Raw genomic sequence first — 20,559 nt, 5'->3', positions numbered from 1 at the left:
TGGTTGCTATTCAGCCATAGTCCAACTCTAAAAGAGACTATCAAATGAAAAAGAATAATTAGAAATTTACATATAATTGAGTCTACTAGACCTACTACCCAGGAGGTATACTTGCCAATAAGGTCACTGTCTATTCTGCAATTTAATATGCAAAGCCTGAATTTTCTGGTGATGCTGTGTAGGTGTCATTCTGTAAGGCTGATGTCCTGATCCTTAGTATGGCATAGTTAGCCTCTGGGATGACCTTTGGGGGTGGGAGTGAGGACTATAGTTATTAAACTGGGAGGAAAGTACTTTCTCATTGGTACCAAGTCTGGCATTACAGTCACCTGAAAGTATAAGGCCAGTAATTGTTTGACCCCAGGTAAACTGTGTCAAGTAATTCTCTAATTCATCCCAGTTGACATTTGTTGAAGAAACCAACCTGCAAGGAGGTAAGTAATGTTTATAATTAGGAAAGCATATTCTAGAAAGTTAACCCTACAGGCTAGTGACATTTGTTCACATGCATCTAAGAAACTGGGGACAACAGGTTACCTGCATTTGATATAAGGATTCAAATACCTCCTTGAGCCCAGCCCTTTCAGCACCAGAAACACCATTGAGGGAGTATACTAAATAACCTTGTAATGGAAGTTCTAGGCTCCCAGGTCTGTTGCAACAAAATGAAATCATATTTATAAATCAAGTCTACAAAGTATGGATAATCTTTTTGGAACTTTCAACCAGGATGTTCCAGGAAATCAAAAAGTAGCCCTTTTAGCTTTTACTCATTCAGTCAGAAGACTGATTATTAAGTTTGGTCAGCTGTACTGTTGGAAAACTTTCTGATGAAGATGGAGTGGGTTTCTTGAACAAATGTGATCATTTGGTGAGGAAAGGGGGTCTCACAGATGCTCTTTATTGATAGGGAATCATAAGGATGGAAAACTTCCAGGATTTATTTGAAAAAAGAAAGAAGGACGCAAGTCACAATGTGTTCGCTGAGAGGCCAGGCTGAGATGGAAATGTTAGGGTAGAGTAGCTGGTGAATATTACCCAAAGGATCCTTAGTAAGGTCAGGTTGAAGGCTGAGGCCAATATCAATTTGTGTAGGTTTGTAATTTGCTATTGAGGAGGATATCTCACATGTGATGGAGTTACCCTTCATGCTCAACTGTAGAAGATTTCCAATGTTATTGACATGCTCACAAGGGGACATGCTTGTATTCATCTAGCTTTCCAAAGACTTCAGTAGGGGAGGGGCAGACATCTTGTGTGCAGATGTTAGATGAAGTGACTATTTGGGCATCTTCGTCTAGATTCCTGATACATATCAGAAAAATCATAGTTGTCCTGGATACTGAAATACCCACAATGGAGGAGTGGATTGTGAAGATGGCAGAATTTGCAGAAATGGCAAAATTGACCTGTCTGATCAGGGATAAAACAATAAGTACTGGAAACCCTTTATGAACTTTTTGCTGAAAATAGGGGAAAAAAATAAGTTGGTGATTTTTGGATTTGAATATGGGAACAGATGAATATGGGAAGAAGGGAATTATATAATGTAATGTTAAAGGGGGAGAAGAGACAATAAGTTGTAACTGCTGTAAAGAAGACTGGAAGTAATTTCTTTAAATATCTTTTTCTTTTTTCTTTTCCTATCTGTACTGTTTCTTGCACCTTTATCTTTCTTCTCTTTCTTAACTTTTCTTCATATACTGTATTTTCTCATGTTTATATTTTATTTATGTAAAAATCTCTAATAAAACTATATGAATATATAATAGTGATGATAATAATAATGATAAAAATGCCAAATCCAATCTAAACATCTGGCTGATTGTGCAAATAATAATAATAATAATAATAATAATAATAATAATAATAATAATAATAATAATAATAATATATATATATAAAAAAGGAAATCATAGTTGTCTTTGGTTGGTGAGCTTTTCCCTGATGTCTTTAACTGTTGTTTTCTATCATGGACAGGATTAATACCTTTGCTTAAATTCCTTAAAGTAGCAAGAGGATTTGCTGTCTCTTGAATCAATTTCATTGCTTGTGCAAGCCTCCAGTTTTAGCAGTTCTAGATAGAATCTCTGACTGTTCTTCTTTGGCCTTTATACTATAAAAGTTAATCAGTTCACTTTCAAATGGGACAAGCAATGTTTCCCTAATGCTGGTGGAACATTTGGATGCACCCTTTTCTGCCAAGGACAGAGTTAAGATAGAAAAAGTGTGGCAGTTGTCCAAGCTGGACATAGCAATATTGTCTAACAGAGGTCTCACATTTAAGTCAATGAACACTTAGCTGGGGAAAATTCCAAAATATTCCATTGATTATATTAATGACTTGCTAAAAAACCACTGGATCCTTTTTCTCCCACCATATTGGGGAGCCAATTAATATACTAATTAATATGTTCATAAGATCAACACCATAAGGCTGGCAGTGGAGGAATTGGCTTAAAGAGAAACAAATGAAGCCTCTAGTAGCCCATCTTCCTGTGTTCATATTATTATTAAGAACAGACAAAACTACAGGTAGTCTTCATTTAGTGATCATAATGGAGACCAGCAACTTGGTCGTTAAGTGAAAGGGTTGCTAAATCAAATTGCAATTGTGCTTATGATCTTATTTCAGCTTTCCTTTGCCTAACAGACTTGTGAAGGTCATAAATGTGAGGATTGATCACAAGTTACTTTTTCATTACCATTATAACTGTGAATGGTCACTAAACAAGGCAGTCACTAAACGATGACTACCTGTAGTTGATTGTATTGATAAGTGAGGGAAAATCCTCTTTATTGTCTGGGCTTGCAACAGCACAGGATTTGCTGCCTTCCGAGTACCTTCTGGTATGGGAGTTTGCTAAAAGTGCTTTACTTTCTTTGTCTTTATCTCTTGGGAGGTGGCTATGTGAACATCAAATATTTTCTTCAAGTTATCAGTTTTACCAGTGATAGCTGCTAGTTGCCCAAAGTTATAACAATCTAAGAAGTTAAAAGACAGTATTAAGTCAGAAAATCTGAGGAGGGTTTTGCAATTACAACCTTATTTAGCTCATCTGCTAAAACCTCATTCAAGGTAAAAATGCAGGTACTATCTTCATAGTGGATAGCACACTTACAGGATGTGATGTTTTCCTGAAAGTCATTTATTGTTTTCATTTCATTTTCATCAGAGAGGAACCTGATAACAATCATCATATCATTCATGGTTACCGAATCTAGATGGCCACTAAATGACTTGTCTGTTACTGTCACGCCAGTAGTCAACTGGATTTTTACAGCACAGATGTGGTAGCCATGCCACAATTAGGCCAGGATACTGGGGGCCAAAATAACCAGAAATGTGATGTTCATACAAGAGTGGCTTTGGTTACCATAAACACACTTTCTCATGAAATGCTCTTTAGTATAAGCAATGTACAAGGCAGCCAAAGAAATTTGAAATGTGATGCTTCCACTGTTACATGTGTTGCTGAATAACACAGTTACTGTAATGAATCATCACCAAGAGAAAGCTCCCTTGAAAGCACACACTTTTATACCCCTTTTGAGATTTTCCTACAGCTTATGTCAAATTAGACAGAGATCTCTTATTTTTGGATTACCTTCCTTTAAAGCAATGTCACTCAGAGCACAACATACAGTTATGCTACTTAACTCAAATTGGCTACAGTTGAGAAGTGGAATCTGAATCAAAGACCATCAGTGAAGCCATGTCTAAGCTGGGATTCTTAACTTAAAAAAAAAACACCCACACATATTCAGGCAGAAAATCTAGTTAATGAGTTGGAACACTATTATTAGAAAGCCAGTAACTGTCTAGGCCCCTGGATAGTGAAAAATTCCCCTTTTTCTTCTGTGATGAGCAATGCTTTGCCAGCAGATCCAATTACTGACCAATATATTTGTTGGATTTATAGGCCTCTGCAGATTCAAAGAAAAAAAAAAACTGCTTCAGGGGACATTTGAGCATGCACAGAGCACCTGTCAGCAACCTCTTCAATCAAACTTGTCTTCTCCTAAGATCAAGCTACAATGATGGAGGACAGCCATGCAATGCCCTGGAAAGACACGGCTTGTTTAAGGAGATGCTGACAGGAACTGCAGATTTATACCCTGCCTTTTATCCAGGAACACATAGATGGCTTATATGGGGATTTCTCATTTTACCCTTACAACAACCTTTTGGGGCAGTTTGGGCTGAATGAAATGGGCTGGATGAAAGTCACCAGTAGGTTTCCATAGCTGAGGCTGGACGTGATTCTTGATCTCTTGGTTGTAGTCCAGAGTTTTGATTACTATACCACAGTGGCTCACACATTGACTCTATGTGAAATTTCTTGGTTTATAATAAGGAAGGAAATTGGAAAACCCTTATGTGAACCCAAGCTATTACAAACTACACGAAGAAAGTGGATGGCCCAGATTAATTTTTTCTTCTGACTATGGAATTTGGAGAACTTTATCCAATACTTTGTCTCAGACACGATGGAGTGAAAATCAGATTCCATGACACGGTAGAAGAATTTCATCGTGACTCAAGATTTAAGAGGGTTAGAAGACAGCGACAGAAAAATATTTCCGCTTTTTCAAGTGGGCACTAGAAATTTTAAAGAAAAAGAAAGTCATGTTAAACCTATGGACGTCTTTATAAATAAATTGTGAAAAATGTATAAAAGATTCTGCACTAGAGTTCATATTAAAAATGCCAATACAATTTCATAAATATTCTAATAAGTTTAGCCTCTGTGGGGCAACTAATTTTCTACATACCAGAATCACGTGGAAGCTATATTTATGATACTACAGTACTATTTTCACCCGGTCAGATGCACTGCCTTCTCTGGGTTAGAATTCAAAACAGCAATAATCCATAAATGCCACTTCTGCTGCTCTGAATTTTGTCAGGCTCATTAAGGTCTTTGTTCACTGAAGCTTAAAACATTCCCTGAAATTTTGGGCAGGCACTAGAATTACCTGATAATTACTTACAATCATCAACATTTTATTTGCTAGGACATTAAATCTTGACCTTTAGTTTCACAGCAGTTGTTTGAAACAATTTAGATTGCAGGGAAATGAAACCTTGTGTGAAGTCAAACAGCTGAAATAAATGCCAAACTCATAAAAGCTAGCAATTCTGAGGCCCACATGGGTAACTTCCAGGTGGGGGGGGGAGGGGGGGGAGGGAGGCTGCATTTCCCTCATCAGCTTTTCATTTCTCCTTGGTGCAGCTTTCCCCAAACTGTTTCTCTTCAGCTATATTAGGTTTATAATCCTAGAATCCTAATTACCCCAGCTACTGGGCGTGCTGATTGGAAATTCTATGAGTTTTAATCCAGAGGGAATCAGGTTGGTGAAAGTTGCCTTAAAAATGGCCTTGAGTCCATTTACTAATGGACTCATTGCAATTTTCAAATGGCAAATGACAGTTTCTAGGACTTAATAGAATTTACTCACCCAGAAAATTGAGCAGTCATGCCAATGTATGCACAGAGCTGCTTAGTAGTCAAGCAAAAATTTGATGTTTTGAGAACCCTGATGCCACTGTCTTAAGTTCTTGTTCCTGTGTGATGGGTCACTGAAATTCTATGTAAAGCCAGGGGCAGTCTACCATCTTCACCTGCACTTGTGATCTAGGAAAAAGGACTGGAGCATGCCTTTTGTAATAATGATTCAAAAGTATAGCAGAATACAGGAGAATCATAGCAATCCTTCTGTACACGCAGATAGTCGGGGAACCACCTGTTCTTGGATTGCATTTGGAAAGCAGTGGAGTTATGATGCGACACTCAGATCTCCTCCTGGTCTTGGAACTGAGGAAGAGGCAAGATTTGTGTATGCCTTTGTCACAATCCACTTCTGAAGTCTCTGAAGTGTTTTCAAAGCATAACTCCTGGGATAGTACCTCTAGATCCAAGACGGAAGAGAGCTCTGCAATTTCTCCTTGGCAAACCGCACTTCCAAATTGTTTTGCAATTCCCGGGAGCACTCCACTCTTGTCAATTCACTTAAAAGGCATTGTGCTCCTGGAGACATCAGTGAGTTCAGTGCTGATGAATGCAGGAAAGAAACCTGGCTTGAAACAATGCGTGTACAGCTACACGTATGAAGGTTTTCTTTCTGCAGATGTTTGTGCAAGATACATGGCCATTTGCAGATACTGACATTACAGTGATGTTGGCAACGGTGTGTGCATCTGTGCACACACAACTACATGCCTGAATTAAGGTTACATCATTAAGGTCTGGTTTGCATCATCTATAATCAGTGTTATTACAGGAGCCCAGTTTGCCATGAACTCTTTTCTTGATGCATTTTAAAAAAAAAGTTAACTGTTGGTAGCTGTGGCTGAGATACCCATCAGGAGATTATTACTCATTACATAGTAACCAGGAAAAAATTGAATCCAAATTTTGAGACAAAGTGCTGCAGATGTAAAACAGAAGAAAAAACAAGCAACAACAGAAGAATTCTGTGTCTGATTATACTGAAAGCAATGGAAAGTATAATTGGCTAACAGATGGGAAATAATACAGGATAATAATAAGAGGAAAATAAAGAGATTTATTCTTGCTTCATTTTGCAAACACTGGTAATAAAACAAATGTTTTACAAAAGTTTTTTTACAACCTTCATGGGTATGACAAATCACTGAAATGGAATTAATTGAATTACACAGAGATACTGAGAACTCAGCTCTGTTTATACACATCAATGCACGAAGCCTCAGCCCTATATTGTGGTAGGAAGAACATGCAAAGACTGGGATTTGCATTTGCTGGCCCCACTTATTTTGAAGGCAGGGATATCACAAAGGCTGTACAGAGAGAGCCTATAGTTCAAGGGTACAGCCAATAGGTGAGATGCTGACATTGTGTCTCCACAATTATTGTATCAACGTTTTCACTTTGCGAGGTAATGTTTCCTATCTCAGTTACCGACATGCTAAATACAAAATGGGAGAAGAACATGAATTAACAATATGCCTTATTATGTCTACTAGATTCAAAACTAAGCTGAAGAAAGCTGATGAACTAACAATGTCAATGATTTCAGATCAAAAAAGATTTGAATTCCATAGTAAATAATCAAAAGGCTTTCTGAAAGATCTGGCACTCCGTCTCACTTGTTCAGTAAAGATCAACTGAGCCCGTGAAATAGATTGCCTGAGTGCAAAAAACAAAGGCATTTGGGATTTATCAAATCAATCCCAACTTGTATATATGATTACGGACTATGTGGCTCTGAAGATAAGAGAGATAGTCAGGGAAGAATAGAAATCTATCTTTCATTCTATTTTCTTTGTGGTTTGCTGGTGGGACTGCAAAAACACCTGCAATTTCTTTGGCAATTATGATTTATATGACAGTAATCAAAATTGATATACCTTTCATCAATACCTGTGATTTTTTTTAAAAAAAATGGAGCTTGTTGAACCTGAAATTGTTACTGTATTGCCCAATAATGCACATATAAGAATAAAGTTTAAGGGTAAGAAAGCTGTTGACAAATGTCTGAAATAAATAATTTAAATAATCTTACAACAAAGAGCATTGGGGAATAAAATAATTTTCCAGAGCAGAAAATATTCCTCATCCAGGACTTTATTTCTTGTTTCTAACCAACAGAAAATTGTCACAGTCCTGCTTCCTGACAGCATTCATGTCAGGGGAATCTGGTGTTGCAACTCAGCCTCCCAACTTTCTGGAGGGCTGCAGAAGGCAATGAGGGTAGTATTATTATTACTTCACTGGAAAGGGTGGATTCAGTGGTATTCAAAAGGGGTGGAGGAAGTGGGAGTCAAAGCAAGTAAGTTGGTGATTGTGGTATCACAATAGAAAACTGACTGCTTTTGCACGTCTGTCAGTGACACACATGGGTACAAAGAAGTAGAGCCTCAATCATGGTGCTGCAACCACCATCTTGCCTGTTTTGATTCTCCTCTGCAGACACTGCTGGGTGAATCAATTTGTGGGGCATGTATTAGAGATTTTCAGGGTGGGAATAAAAACAGGAGGCATCTAAAAAGGAATTAAACTTTTGTTTGCCAAGCATGTGTTTTACCTCTTAGCTATGGCTCATTTCCAAAACTGGAGTTCACACAGAGATTTAGAGTATGATATACTGTATGTTCTGGAATTAATCTTTTAGACAGCCACTGATACTCAGAGAGAAAGTGGTTTGTGGAAGCATTTCTATATTTTCTGAGCTTATGCATTTTACCTTTTCATCTGTATTTTTATGGAATCAGGATTATTATTGTAAGGGATTGTGCACAATGAAAGGCTTTGTGTATAGGGCAGATCATGTATATTATTTATTGAATATGAATAACTAACTCAACATTACATACAGCAGAGAACCCAGAAGTCTTAATTCTATTTATAAAGTAACATATCTGTGCCTAAATTGCATATTACTAAGAAGGTGATTTTCTTTTGCTCAATCAATACCTAAGGCATGAATAATTTTATTGTTTTTAAACAATCTACCGGGCACTCTAGTCTTGGATATGAAATTCCCTTAATTGCATAGCTATTTGGTGTATGCCTAACCCTAACCCTAATGTCCATAACTCAAAAACAGCTACACAGTATACACTAGTATTGAATTATATATTCACCATAAAGTTCATTTTTATTTATCATATTTGTAAGGCTGCCCAACTCCATAGCAACTCTGGTGGCATGCAATATTAACAAATTTACAACCACAATGAAAAAATAAGGTAGATCATGTAGATACTAAACAAGAAAAGGGAGATTGTTACGCCCCGTATCACTTCACCCATTAGGGGGGTTAGGTCAGTCTCTCTCCTGCTTCCATGACTGATAGTATCAAAAGCCACCGAAAGCCAGAGTTCATCCATAAATGCCAACTGTATATTATGTCCTAACCTGAAATGCAACTGAAACAGGTCCAGATAATCTGTTTCCTCCAGGGCCCTCTGAAGCTATAGCCCAACTGCCTTCTTAGTAACCCTCCCCAAAAAGGGAAGGTTGGAGACTGGGTGAAAATTGTCCGGAATTGTTGGATCCAGCAACAGCCTCTTAAGGAAGAGGCATACCATCAGCAGAACCCTCTGCAAAGCTGATATTACTACTTGGAGCCAATTATACACCACCTCCTGGGAGGACTTCACAAACCAAGAAGGCAGGGAAACAATAAACAGGTAGTCAGGTTAACAGTCCTAAGGATCTTGTCCACTTCCCAGGAGTTTCACATTCAAACACATCCCAAGTAACCACATAAGACTTCCATCACCTCAATAGAAGTTGCTCAGGGTCCAATTCTGAGTGAATCTGAATGATTTTATCTACCAGATACCTAGAATATTCAAGCCAAGACCCTTGTCACATGCCCAATCCAGGTAGCAAATAAGATCTCAGTTGATATGCCCACCAGATCCTCAGGGAAAATATCAACTTTCCTCTGGAACCCGTTAGAGTCCATTAGTTGCCTGGGGCAGACTAATCTAATAGGTCCTATCCCCCTGAGGGGGAAAGGGCAGTGCCAGTAAGCAGTACAGCTATCAGAGAGTGACTGGACAATGGCAAAGGACCGATGGGTATCTTCTCCATTACCAGATTATTTTTACATTTCCAAGAGTTTTAATCTTGGAACAGATTAACAGCAATGCATATGGTCAATATGAATGCAGTACAGTATCATACCTTTCATGTATTAAGCTGCATCAGAAAGAAAGTGAAATGTAGTGCAAGATTAAGTTAAAGATTCATATAACATGTACATTCAATCAATTCTTCTTTCTTTGCATCAATATTATTCTTGTTGTGGCATCAAATCTGGTAGCTTTGCAAACCCTAAAAAAACCCTTCCACTCCCATGGTGCTCTAGAAACATTAAAAATAGTGTGAGATACTGTACTTCACTCAGTGATCTGGTACAGGGGCAGTGCCAAGATAAGCTTTTCCTTATCTCCAAACCTTCATAAAACAAATTAATAAAGTAGTTCAAGCCAAAAGGCTACACACATACAGTATATGTTTAAATTTCTGATGTTACTTTCATGGACAAATTACCATACACATTTTCATTATTATATGATGTTACCTTGGTGGTATAAGTGTGTCCGTCAGAGCCACAAACAGAGCTGGCGTGCATCAGAGGGCATGGCTTGCATTTTACTAAATTAGATGATCCAGCCCAATGTCTCTGGGGAAGGTTTCCTTTCTTTTGCCGAAGGCTGTGAAAGATATGCAGAAGAGAGATTAGAGACTGAAAAATGATTCTTTGCAGTAATAGCCTCTACATAACTGAAAACGATCTACATTTTGTGTAGGGTAATATCCATTACAAATCCTGGTTTCTCCAAATACATTCCAAGCATAATTAAGGAGTAACTTGACAGTTATTGTTATCATAATAATAAATGAAAACAGCTCTAGCCACAACAATACTAGTAGTAATTTTCTAGAATGCGACAATATGACTTATCGTATTAAGACAGATAACACAATATTCTGTGTAGTATTTTTGTGGGGCTGACTTGTTGATACACGGAAGAAAGTTAACATTTGTTGTATATGTCTAAATCTGGATCAAACTCAACATTTTGATTTCTAATTTTGCTAATTACCATTTCAAAAGAGACATTTGAAATACAACAGAGGGAATTAGAGAATATTGGTAGTGCAAGTAGAAGCGGTAGAATTATAGGTAAGATTTTACATCACAATAAGATGCAAGGATGCGTGGGAGCATCTAATATAACATATATATAATTTGTATTCATCTGTTATTTATTTATTTGATTTCTAAGGCTGTCTACTCACCAAGCAACTCGGGTGAGGTTTAAAACAGTTATCACTACAGTTATCGTTGTAAAGAACAAAATTGAAAAAATGTTACGTAACGATAAAAACGCAACCATGCTGGGGACAGATACATTCCAAATACACATTATCAGACAGGTTCACAAAGCACTCTGGCCCAGGTCTTTAAGCCCCTCGAAGGCTGGCATGCTCAGGGCTATCTGGATCTTGGCTCCAAATAGGACAGATAGTTGGTTGTTCAGCATATTTATTTATTTCTTCTTAAGTAGGGAGGCACAAAACTCAGTGATTCAGGAACAGAGTCAGAATGTTCCTGGAAACCCCAAAACATTCCATTCCTACTCCAGATTATCCCATGATGGGGTCACTTAGGCAGTTTGTATAGGTAAACATCTTCTTAACAGGACACTATTTGAGGTGTTCCTAGGGCCTGCTTAGAATTGGAATGGCACGTTTGGGATTTGTCATTGATTTACTTCCAGAAACTGCCAAATGGACCCCATAATGACCTCCACAGCCTGGAGGAGGTTCAGCATGGTACACAATGGAAATGGAATGTTCCAGACTTTTCCAGAATGTTCTGTTCCTATTCTCAAGGTTTTATAAATTTAGAAGAACTGCATGGATGAGGAATTCCTTTAATTTTTTTTTTATTGGTAAAAACTTTTGTATGTTAATCACACATATAACACACACAAATCTCTATCATGGATTAAATTGTATTAAATGCCATAATCAAAGTCAATCTTCTGCAGTGAATTTCCCCTATAGGTCCTATATGTTTTCTCCTTTTTCCAGATTTTGAAAAGAAAGACTCCTTCAGTTGATCTTAGTTCCCAAGGCCATGTAGTTTTCTGGGCAACCATATGGAAGTGTTGGCTATTGCCTCCTTCTGGAATATTCTTTTACCTTCCTAGACATGCTGAAAAGTTTGGGATTTCCAGGTGCCACTCCATCCAGGTACTAACCTGGAGGGTTAGGTGTTACATCTGTGATTCTTCCAGGTTTAGGGAAGAGTTAGATCTTTTAAAAAGTTCTGTTCATTCATCTGAATGATGAATGAACTAGTTGGCAACCTTTAAATGGCCCAAACTAGCAGCAACAATAAAATACAATGACCAGTGTTACTAGTACATAATTTTAGTCAATCAGTTAATCAAACAGTCAAGTAATCCATTATTTATGATAAAAAAGTAAACTTTTATATAAAAAAAAGATAACCTAAATGAAAAATAATGGGTAAATAATAAATCATACAAGATTTGGATTTCCAGAATTGTTCAGCAAATATTCTGGTTATATAAGGGCAATAGAGCAAAATTTTGCAACTTCCTTTGATAAATATGGAAACTGATATCACCCATTCTAAATTCATACATTCTATTTCTGGCCTACTTGGGTATATAATAATAAATAGTTGTATTATATAATTTAAAAGCCCTATGTAGAATGTACAGTAAAGTTATGCATGGTCTACGATTTCAATTTCTTTTCATCTACATCAGCACATTTGTTCTGTTTAAGGGATATTATATTTTCCTTTGATCTAATCTGTACCTTGGCAAAGACATGTAATAAGTAATAATTTAATTATTTATTCATGTCTTTAATTTATAGAATTACAGTTTCTGTTTCCAAGAGTGACTGATACAAGTTCCTGAACTGGAACATTAAGTAATATTAGTATTAGACATTATGGATTATATAGATTTTTCTAGATTATACAGATTGGAAAGATTATATTTCTCAGGATTTCTGGGATCTATTTCTTTTTGGATATCATGTGATAAAGAACTGTTGGGTGTTTTTATTCAAAAATGAAATCATTACAAAAAGATTTTGTAAAATGCAAACCATAGCAGTAGAGACTGAATTCATGCACCACATAATGTAGTTTATTTGTAGTTAGCCATAATGTAATTAATTTATCTAAAACAAACTGTGATCCCAGACAATTGTAGCTTATTTAGAAAACAAGTGTTAAGCAAACCACTGCAATCTATGGAGCTTTACATAAATCTACACATGGTTAAAAGTATTAGATAATCTGCATGTTAGAGAAGATCCTAAGGAACTGCAAGGTATAATGGTCTGCCCTTTTAACCCTGGTGAAGGACAAGAACTATAATGTATATATCAGCTCCTTATGATATTGGAATTTAGCATATTGTAACAATGGCTAATATAAATCTCATAACAAGCATTTGGAGAAAAAAAAAAAACACCTCAGCAATTCTACTGATTAGCCATAATAGCTCATCAGACCAGTTTAGGGTAGACAAAGAGTTTGTTTTAAGGTAGCAGTAAATTATTTCATAATACTTTAGAAAACACACATAGGGATGTTTTCTAAAGCAAGATCACCTTGATTTGTAAGATGCAAATCATAGCTATACAATTTCCCTATACAAGGTAAAGCCATATTCAGTGGCTGAAGTGATCAAAATTCTACTTTTTCATTTCATTTCAGCTTCTTCTATTCTCGCCTTTGTCATAATGACAAATAGCACCATTAGACGCTTGTGTCCACTTATGAAACCCCCTCGCAATATCATAAACTGCAGAAAGTGAAGCCTGCAGTTAGAGCCATTGGTCCCTTGCTATCACACAGTATCTCTCAGTATATGACAGCAGGAATCTTCTTTCTTCAGAAACCATTATTAATGAAGTTGTGGCAAACAAAGCTTGATTTGTGGGGTCAATCTAAAGTCAAGGAGCTGAGGGTGATCCTGTGTTATTTCAAACATTATAGAGTATATCTTTATACTGGAAAACACTTGTAAGGTTTTTAAAAATAAAATAAAACCCATACTCTATTAGCAGGAGCACAGGTAGCTGTTCTGCTGGGGAATAAAATGAGAGCAGGAGTAGATTACGTCAGGAAAAAAGTGTTTACAAGCCATATGTGCAGCCCACACATAGTTCCCAAGTATAACGTACACATACAGTTTCTACACAATCCACAGAATATTTTCTTTTTTTTAAAGTAAATCCAATCCTCCTATGGTTGCAGGGATGGAATGAGTAACATTCACAAAATATAATTTGGTAGCTAAAAAGTTGTACTCCCCATACACTAGCAGAACATTCTAGTTTGATGACTGAGCAATTTTAGGCTTTTTCATGGGGTGGTTGGGGAATGTGGGAAAGGAAACAGCCAAATGCTGCTTGTAACCCGCTAGATGCTCCTAATCCCTGATTGCTTTCTCCATGTGGAAGAAAAAAGACCTTTACAGGCAGATCTTTGATAAACTAATTGTGTGTGTGCATGCATAGATGTTGGTCAGAATCTGACCACATGTAGAACACATACTTATTTCCAAATATGATTTAAAACTAGGGAAAAAATGCAATAGATAGCCTCATATTAAAGAGATTAAAAATTGAGTGCTTCTACCTCCTGAAATCCAACTGTGAATCCTGGTCTTCTACCTGTACTTTCAATCTGAGGATTGATTGACTCTTCCTATGCACCATCCATCTCTTTCCCAGCTCAATGGTTGTAATTACTTATATTGTCTGCTACTCATTCATCCACTCTTCTATTTAATCCATCATTTTTTATATTAATGTGGCTCTCTAAACACCAAAGGATAATCAAAGGTGGGTATTATTATAGCACACCCTAGCTGAAAATGTAAGGGAAATACAGTCAAGTTGCAGCCTAGCTGCAGGAAAAGGAAAAACAGGATGAGGAGCAACCTGCCAGGGGACAATTTGCATAGCAGATGCTAATTATACTGTGTGTGCTTGAATAGATAATCAAAAATATGTTTTATTGAAAAAAAGTTTTTAAAAAATAATTGAAGCATAGCAAATGTTCTAGTAGCATGTACTACATTCCCCATAGGCATTTTAATCCAAAAAGAAATCAGATGCAGAAATATGGCAAAAACAGCTACAGTTGCCATACTAGTTTCATCAGACATGTCCCCTGAGCCTCTTCACCAGAAATGTTTCATAGCCTTCTAGTAGAAATCCATCTAATCTGAAATTAAATATCCAGATTAAGCATTTTTATCATTCAGCCTAACAGTAAAGAGCCAACCAACCCTGCAGTGCTTGTGGTAGAAAATCAGCTCTTGACTCCCAAGAAGCTTTAGGCTTAAAATAATACCCCATAAAGCATTTACTCAGCTTAAACTTCTCACAGAGCTTTTTTCAGTATTTTACTTTTTCCAGCTGTTAAACATTTTCTTGCTAAGCCATCTCAGTTCACTAATAAGAGACTTTAATCAAGGAAAAATGTTGCAAATCTTTTAATTAAAAATGGCATTAATACCTTTTTCAACATAACTTTGAGAAATGTAAGTTTTAACGTTGCTCATATTATAAATGTTTTGTCTCTTCAGCTTGACAAAAATGTTCATTTTGCCTTTATCTCTCTGGCCTGCTCAGTTATAGTAATGCAAGTGCTCTGACTCAAAGTATGACCTGTCAAAATCCCAAACCCAGAGAGGAAAACCCAGAGAATACTTGTTATTAGTATCTTACTTCTGTCTGTCTCTGAATTTTATCACTTTTGCAGCATTCATCTTATCTTTCTGGTTTAAATTTTAGACTATATTTTTAGACACCCATAGCAGGTTCCTATTGTATGTCTTAACAAAAAGACTGCGTTCAAGTTATAATTGCTCTTGGAAGTTAACGGGATTCATGTAGCATTATTAGAAACACATAGGTCAAATTGTACTGCCTTGAAATGTTCAAATCTATAATACTGTAGCTCCGAGAAAGTAGATAATGCATTGAGATATACAGTACTACACAAGAATATAATGTATTTAAGTGATTACCTTGTTCTTGAAAGAAACCTAACTGGAATTGTCAGATTACAATATGGGGTTCATTGTTATACCTTCAGATTCCTTAATGAAGACAGAAACTCTGCAATAATATCTTCTCCAACCACTTTTCCATTGTCCTATCTGCCCCCATCAGTACAGCCTGATTTCTAATTATATCCAACTAAATGGGGGGGGATTAGCTCAAGAATCCAACTAATAATCCTCACAACAAAAAGCAAGAGAAGCTCTAACTGCTGAATGTCAATAAGAAGAAGCCCTCTTCTGAGTTAAAACATTTCCAGTGAGGTCAGAATAACCTGTTTCAAACTCTAAACAACTGTTTCATATTAATAACGTTTTGCATAACTCTATTGAAAATTAGAAGTTCGTAACAGACCTAATAAAAACACTAAACAAAATTGCAGCCCATCTAAGGATATCAAAATTACCCAAGTCAGACTTGGATACATATTCCTGAGGGAGATATTTTATAGAGAATTATGAGAGATACCATGCTTTCCCACCTTTAGGGAGTTTTGGATCTGAACAAGCAATGAGGTACACCAACTTCCACTTTAAATCATGATATATTCCTGAACATGTCATTGAGAACTATGTTGATCTTTGACATTCTTCTCAAATCTAAAATTGAATCAATGCTTATTGGTAATTATTGCACCACCAGTAAAAAATACTGTTCCAAAATTCTTCTAACTTCCAAATCTCTATCCCTGATGACCCACTAGTTTATTTTTCATACAAGACTTATACATGTTTGCCTAAGACTGTTTTTACTCTGTGCATAGATACATTTTCACTTGGTTCTCTTTTATTTATATTCCAACTCAATTGCTTTGTATGGCACTAAGCTATAATGTGTTCTGTTTAGTTTAGGCTTAGTACCTTGTGTGGACCCCAACAGTGTGGTTCATAAATTATTGTTTATGGCTTAGTGCAATATGTGAACCCAAGCAACTGTAGCTGGTACAACAGATCATGGTTAACAATGGCTTAGAGTGATGAATGAACTTAGCCACAATAGTTATATAACTTCAACATTCTATTACATCTCATATAAAAATAAAAAAACTTTTAACAAATGAGGAAAACTCTATTTGAACCTAACTGAAATGATTTCTATTTTTATTTCTACTGGTGATTTAATTAGTCCCACCCAGCCTCCCCATATGCCCTAATTTATAATTTATGCTTCATCCCATTTATATTTCAGAAATTACTTAATAGATGAACTTTAGTTTAATAACATTTTCTCTTCCCTGGCATTCTTGTCATTTTGAAATACAGTTTTAGGAGTCATCTGGAACCATTTGAACAGTTCATTGAATTTGAAGGTCTTTCCCAAGAAGTAACAGTGGATAAAGAGAAAGTGTAGAGGTTGAAACTGCCTTTGTAAAGCTGTTTGAAAGAAGACTTAATGATATAGAAGTACTGATGTTAACAACAGAATGGCCCATCTTACAGGATTCCTTTAGGGCACATAAATTCTTACTAAAGAGGCTTAGCAGTGACTTCTAAAAGGGGACCAGAAATGTCCCAAAGGAAGAGGCTGCCTTTTTGTCATGAGACAGAGGTAGAAACCCTTATAATTTAGTTGGCCGGAGATCCTGACAATGAGTGTTTGCAGTAGGTCAACATTTTGCTGGGCATGTTGTGTACAACTGATCCAGTCTTGACACCACTTCCATAGCCTACGGAGGTCAGTCTTGCTCTTCTCTTACAAAGGGGCCTGAGGCATAGTGTCCCTTTAAGCAGCAGCAGTTACTTCAGGGAGAAGTGGAGTCAGGAAACAAAACCTGTCACAGAGCTATTTAAGCACTTTATTTGGTCAGAACAAGTCAATAGGACCTTATTTAGGTAGAAAAACCTAAGTGATTTGTGTGTTTATTTTCTGCTTGAACTCCTGTCTCATGAAGCAATTTCTCTTCTAGACTTTGCTGAATTGCAGCATGAATTCCATCAGTTCCGTTTAGAACTGTCCATGGCTCTACTTCTTTCTCTGGACTTCTCTCTCTGTGTTTCCGTGGGTATGTATGACTTTTGTTGTTGTTCTTCTCACACATCCTGTTAGGAAACATGATACTTTGAAGCTTTCCCAGTTAACCTGGGAAGATGAGAAGCTGGTTCCTAGATACTGCTGCATCATTCAGATCACAGCTGCTAAATGACAATCATGTTCATGTGTCTGCATTATAAAGTGGGCTGGATTTACAATATCCTGCCACTCATTTTCTCAATTTTTTATTTGTCATTAATAAACATATTTATTTTACTTTCATGAAATTTAGTACACATGAATTGGAAGGATCTATAATTGTCAGGCCAAATACAATGAAGATTGCTTAAAATCGGGCCAAGATATGGTGATTTACAAAGCTAGCTGCACTTTGTCATATTGACAATCTTTTTTTAAAAGGAAATCTATTTTTATTTTGTTTTTTAGTTAACAAAAAGTTCTTATAAACATTATTATTATTATTACTGTTATTATTCGTATGGCCACCCATCTCATCTAAGCAATTCTGGGTAGCTCACAACAGGTAAATAAAATAGTCTTGAGACATTCTCCTACACAACAATAAAAAAGTTTCTCAAAAGTATAATGGCAGTTGACTCAGAAAAGGCCATTTTAATAGGAGTAAATTATACTGGCCAGACATAGGTGCACATGCTCAGATCATGTGTGTGAAAGTAATCTGTATGCACTGTTAAAAATTTATTTCCCAGAATACATCACTGAAACTGCTATATAAGTTATCTTCCTTTAGGATGGAAGAAGTGAGTGCAAGAAGAAGAGGAAAATGTTACATTTTCTGCCATTTTCCTATGGTGAATGTGTGAGAGATAGAAATATTGGCAAGCAGATCTGTTTAGGATATATAAATTAATTCTGTTTACCCTGAAGTTACCCTAAAGCCTATTGACTTTAGTGAAAGGATGGCAACTTTCCTGGGGCTGAACCTTGCAACCCTAAGAAAGAAATCAGCTGGAAAGCCATACAACTCATCACTGAAATTTCCTGATATATTTTGGGGCCATGGAGGGTGGAATTTGCCTCCTGTTTACACTTTTTGGGGGGAGGGGGAGGGGGAGGGGGAGGGGGTAGAAAACAAAACAAAAGGTGTGCTTTGAAAGATTTGCCTTTTTCCCAGCAAATTTCAAGATCCTAAGGAGGGTCAGGTAGAGGATTGGGGGCTGCATATGTGCTACTAGTTACCCGTCCTGCTTTAGTGCATCTTGGATTTTGTATGCAACACATGTTGAACATGATGTCATCTCACAGAAGGGCATTTAGAAAAACAGGGTCATAAAAATATGAATTTCATTCCAGTGGTAAGTTCAGCTGGAATCTAGTTTTAGTGGACTTTCATCAGCCAATGCATATTTGCTCTGAAGCAGCCCCATTGCAATCATCAGACTGAATTCCAGGTAGATATGTGTTTAATCTGGGCCATCTTAATGCTGAATGTTCAGTTCCTGTGGAATAGCCAAGTTGCTGATTGGAAAAAAAGGGGATGGGAAAAGAGAGGAAACAAACCCTCTCAAATACAAAGATAGTGTATGAAGGCATAGCCAAGAGGAGAGGAACAATGGCAGTTTGAAACCAACCATCTGTGAAGAGGTCAGACACCAGCCTACTCATGAGAATGCTTGCTTCTCTGTAGCCACTTGCAAGAGGAGCTTTAACAGACTCAGCCAGCTAATTTGCTGACAGCTGCTAACAAGGCTACAGAGGAATAAAAGGAAGGGGGAGATGAGTTCTTTATGGAAGGAAGGACTTATGGACCTTAGTACCTTGCTGCAGGAAGAACTCAGCTTGACTGGATGTGACAAGGCAACTCCTGCTACCAGATTCAGAGCAGAGAATTTCTATTCTGCCTGACTTTGCTGGTAAAACCCCTCCAAGACTGCTGGTGAAGAATCTGCTAAGTTCTCCTTAAACCATAAAGCTTCCTAGTTGGAATCAGAATTACTTCCTGAAAGAGCCTGTAGAATTTTTCTACAAAAAGACTAACAATTCTACCTGGGTTGTGTGTGTTTTTTTTCTTTCATACTTCCTGTTCCCCTTTGATTCTCTGCTTATAGCTGAAAACCCTAAAAAGTTACCCAAACCTTGACTGTTGAACCTAAAGGGCCAGGATCAAATAAAAAGCCAATTGCAATGTTACTCCTCTTTGTATGGCTTTGTGAGAACCCTTGCACTTACAAGCCAATCCACCACCTCTAGAATGGGAAAGAAGCAGCGGTTCAGGCATCACTCTAAGCAGAAGCAGCAAAGAAAAGGTAGTGCTTCTATAATTATAGTACGGGTTTAAGACCTTCCTCTCCAGGAAAAAAAAATATTTTGTGTTAATTTTTTGCTACAGACTGTTTGTAAGGCAGCAAATGTACTATACTCAAGTTACTGTATAACTGATTTGTTTCTTTATTGCATCTTGCTGTAAGCAGGGAATGCTGGTGGTTAACATAAGCAGGAACATTAACACACATAAATATAAACTCATAAAACATGGCAATACTCCATAAACCCAAATGGCACCAGCCATCACTCATCAGCTTCCAGAACATCATCGGGGGGGCCCAACCTAATCTGTGCTAGATGGGACTGCTTATTGAAGAAGCTTGGCTCCTTTCAGACTATACATTAAGCCATTATTTGATTACAATTTGTTGAATAAACCACAGTATTAATAATAGTGGAACATGCTGGCTGGAAAATGCTGAACAAAAAGGACAGACAGAAATAAAGTGAAGACGGTACAGGCCATAAGAAGCTTATTCAGCAGCAGCCATTTACAAACTGTTGCTGGTTGTGTCATAGACACTATTGTGTAGATAGGCCGATTAACATGTGGTAATGTTTAATGCATGTACTTGCATGCCTGCAGAAATTTTTCTGGAAGCAAGAGCTAAAGCAACAATATAACACACACTATTACCGCATGCTATTT

General features: G+C 37.0%; 1 protein-coding gene across 3 annotated transcripts in view; it reads right to left on the bottom strand.

Moving 5' to 3' along the window:
* Positions 1 to 20,559, bottom strand: part of SPOCK1 (SPARC (osteonectin), cwcv and kazal like domains proteoglycan 1) — a 524,632-nt gene that overhangs the window by 200,026 nt on the left and 304,047 nt on the right. For all 3 annotated transcript variants that reach the window (XM_088133786.1, XM_088133789.1, XM_088133787.1), the window contains exon 5: positions 10,081 to 10,213. In XM_088133786.1, the coding sequence (XP_087989912.1) occupies positions 10,081 to 10,213 (133 nt within the window). The remainder of the gene's footprint in view (positions 1 to 10,080; positions 10,214 to 20,559) is intronic.

The sequence above is a fragment of the Python bivittatus genome, unplaced genomic scaffold (assembly GCF_059951505.1).
Source record: "Python bivittatus isolate LINGU-HERP-01145 unplaced genomic scaffold, Pbiv_v1 ctg000080_np1212, whole genome shotgun sequence".
Taxonomy (NCBI): domain Eukaryota; kingdom Metazoa; phylum Chordata; class Lepidosauria; order Squamata; family Pythonidae; genus Python; species Python bivittatus.
The sequence above is the reverse complement of the archived record's forward strand: the minus strand, read 5'-3'. Positions and strand labels throughout refer to the sequence as shown.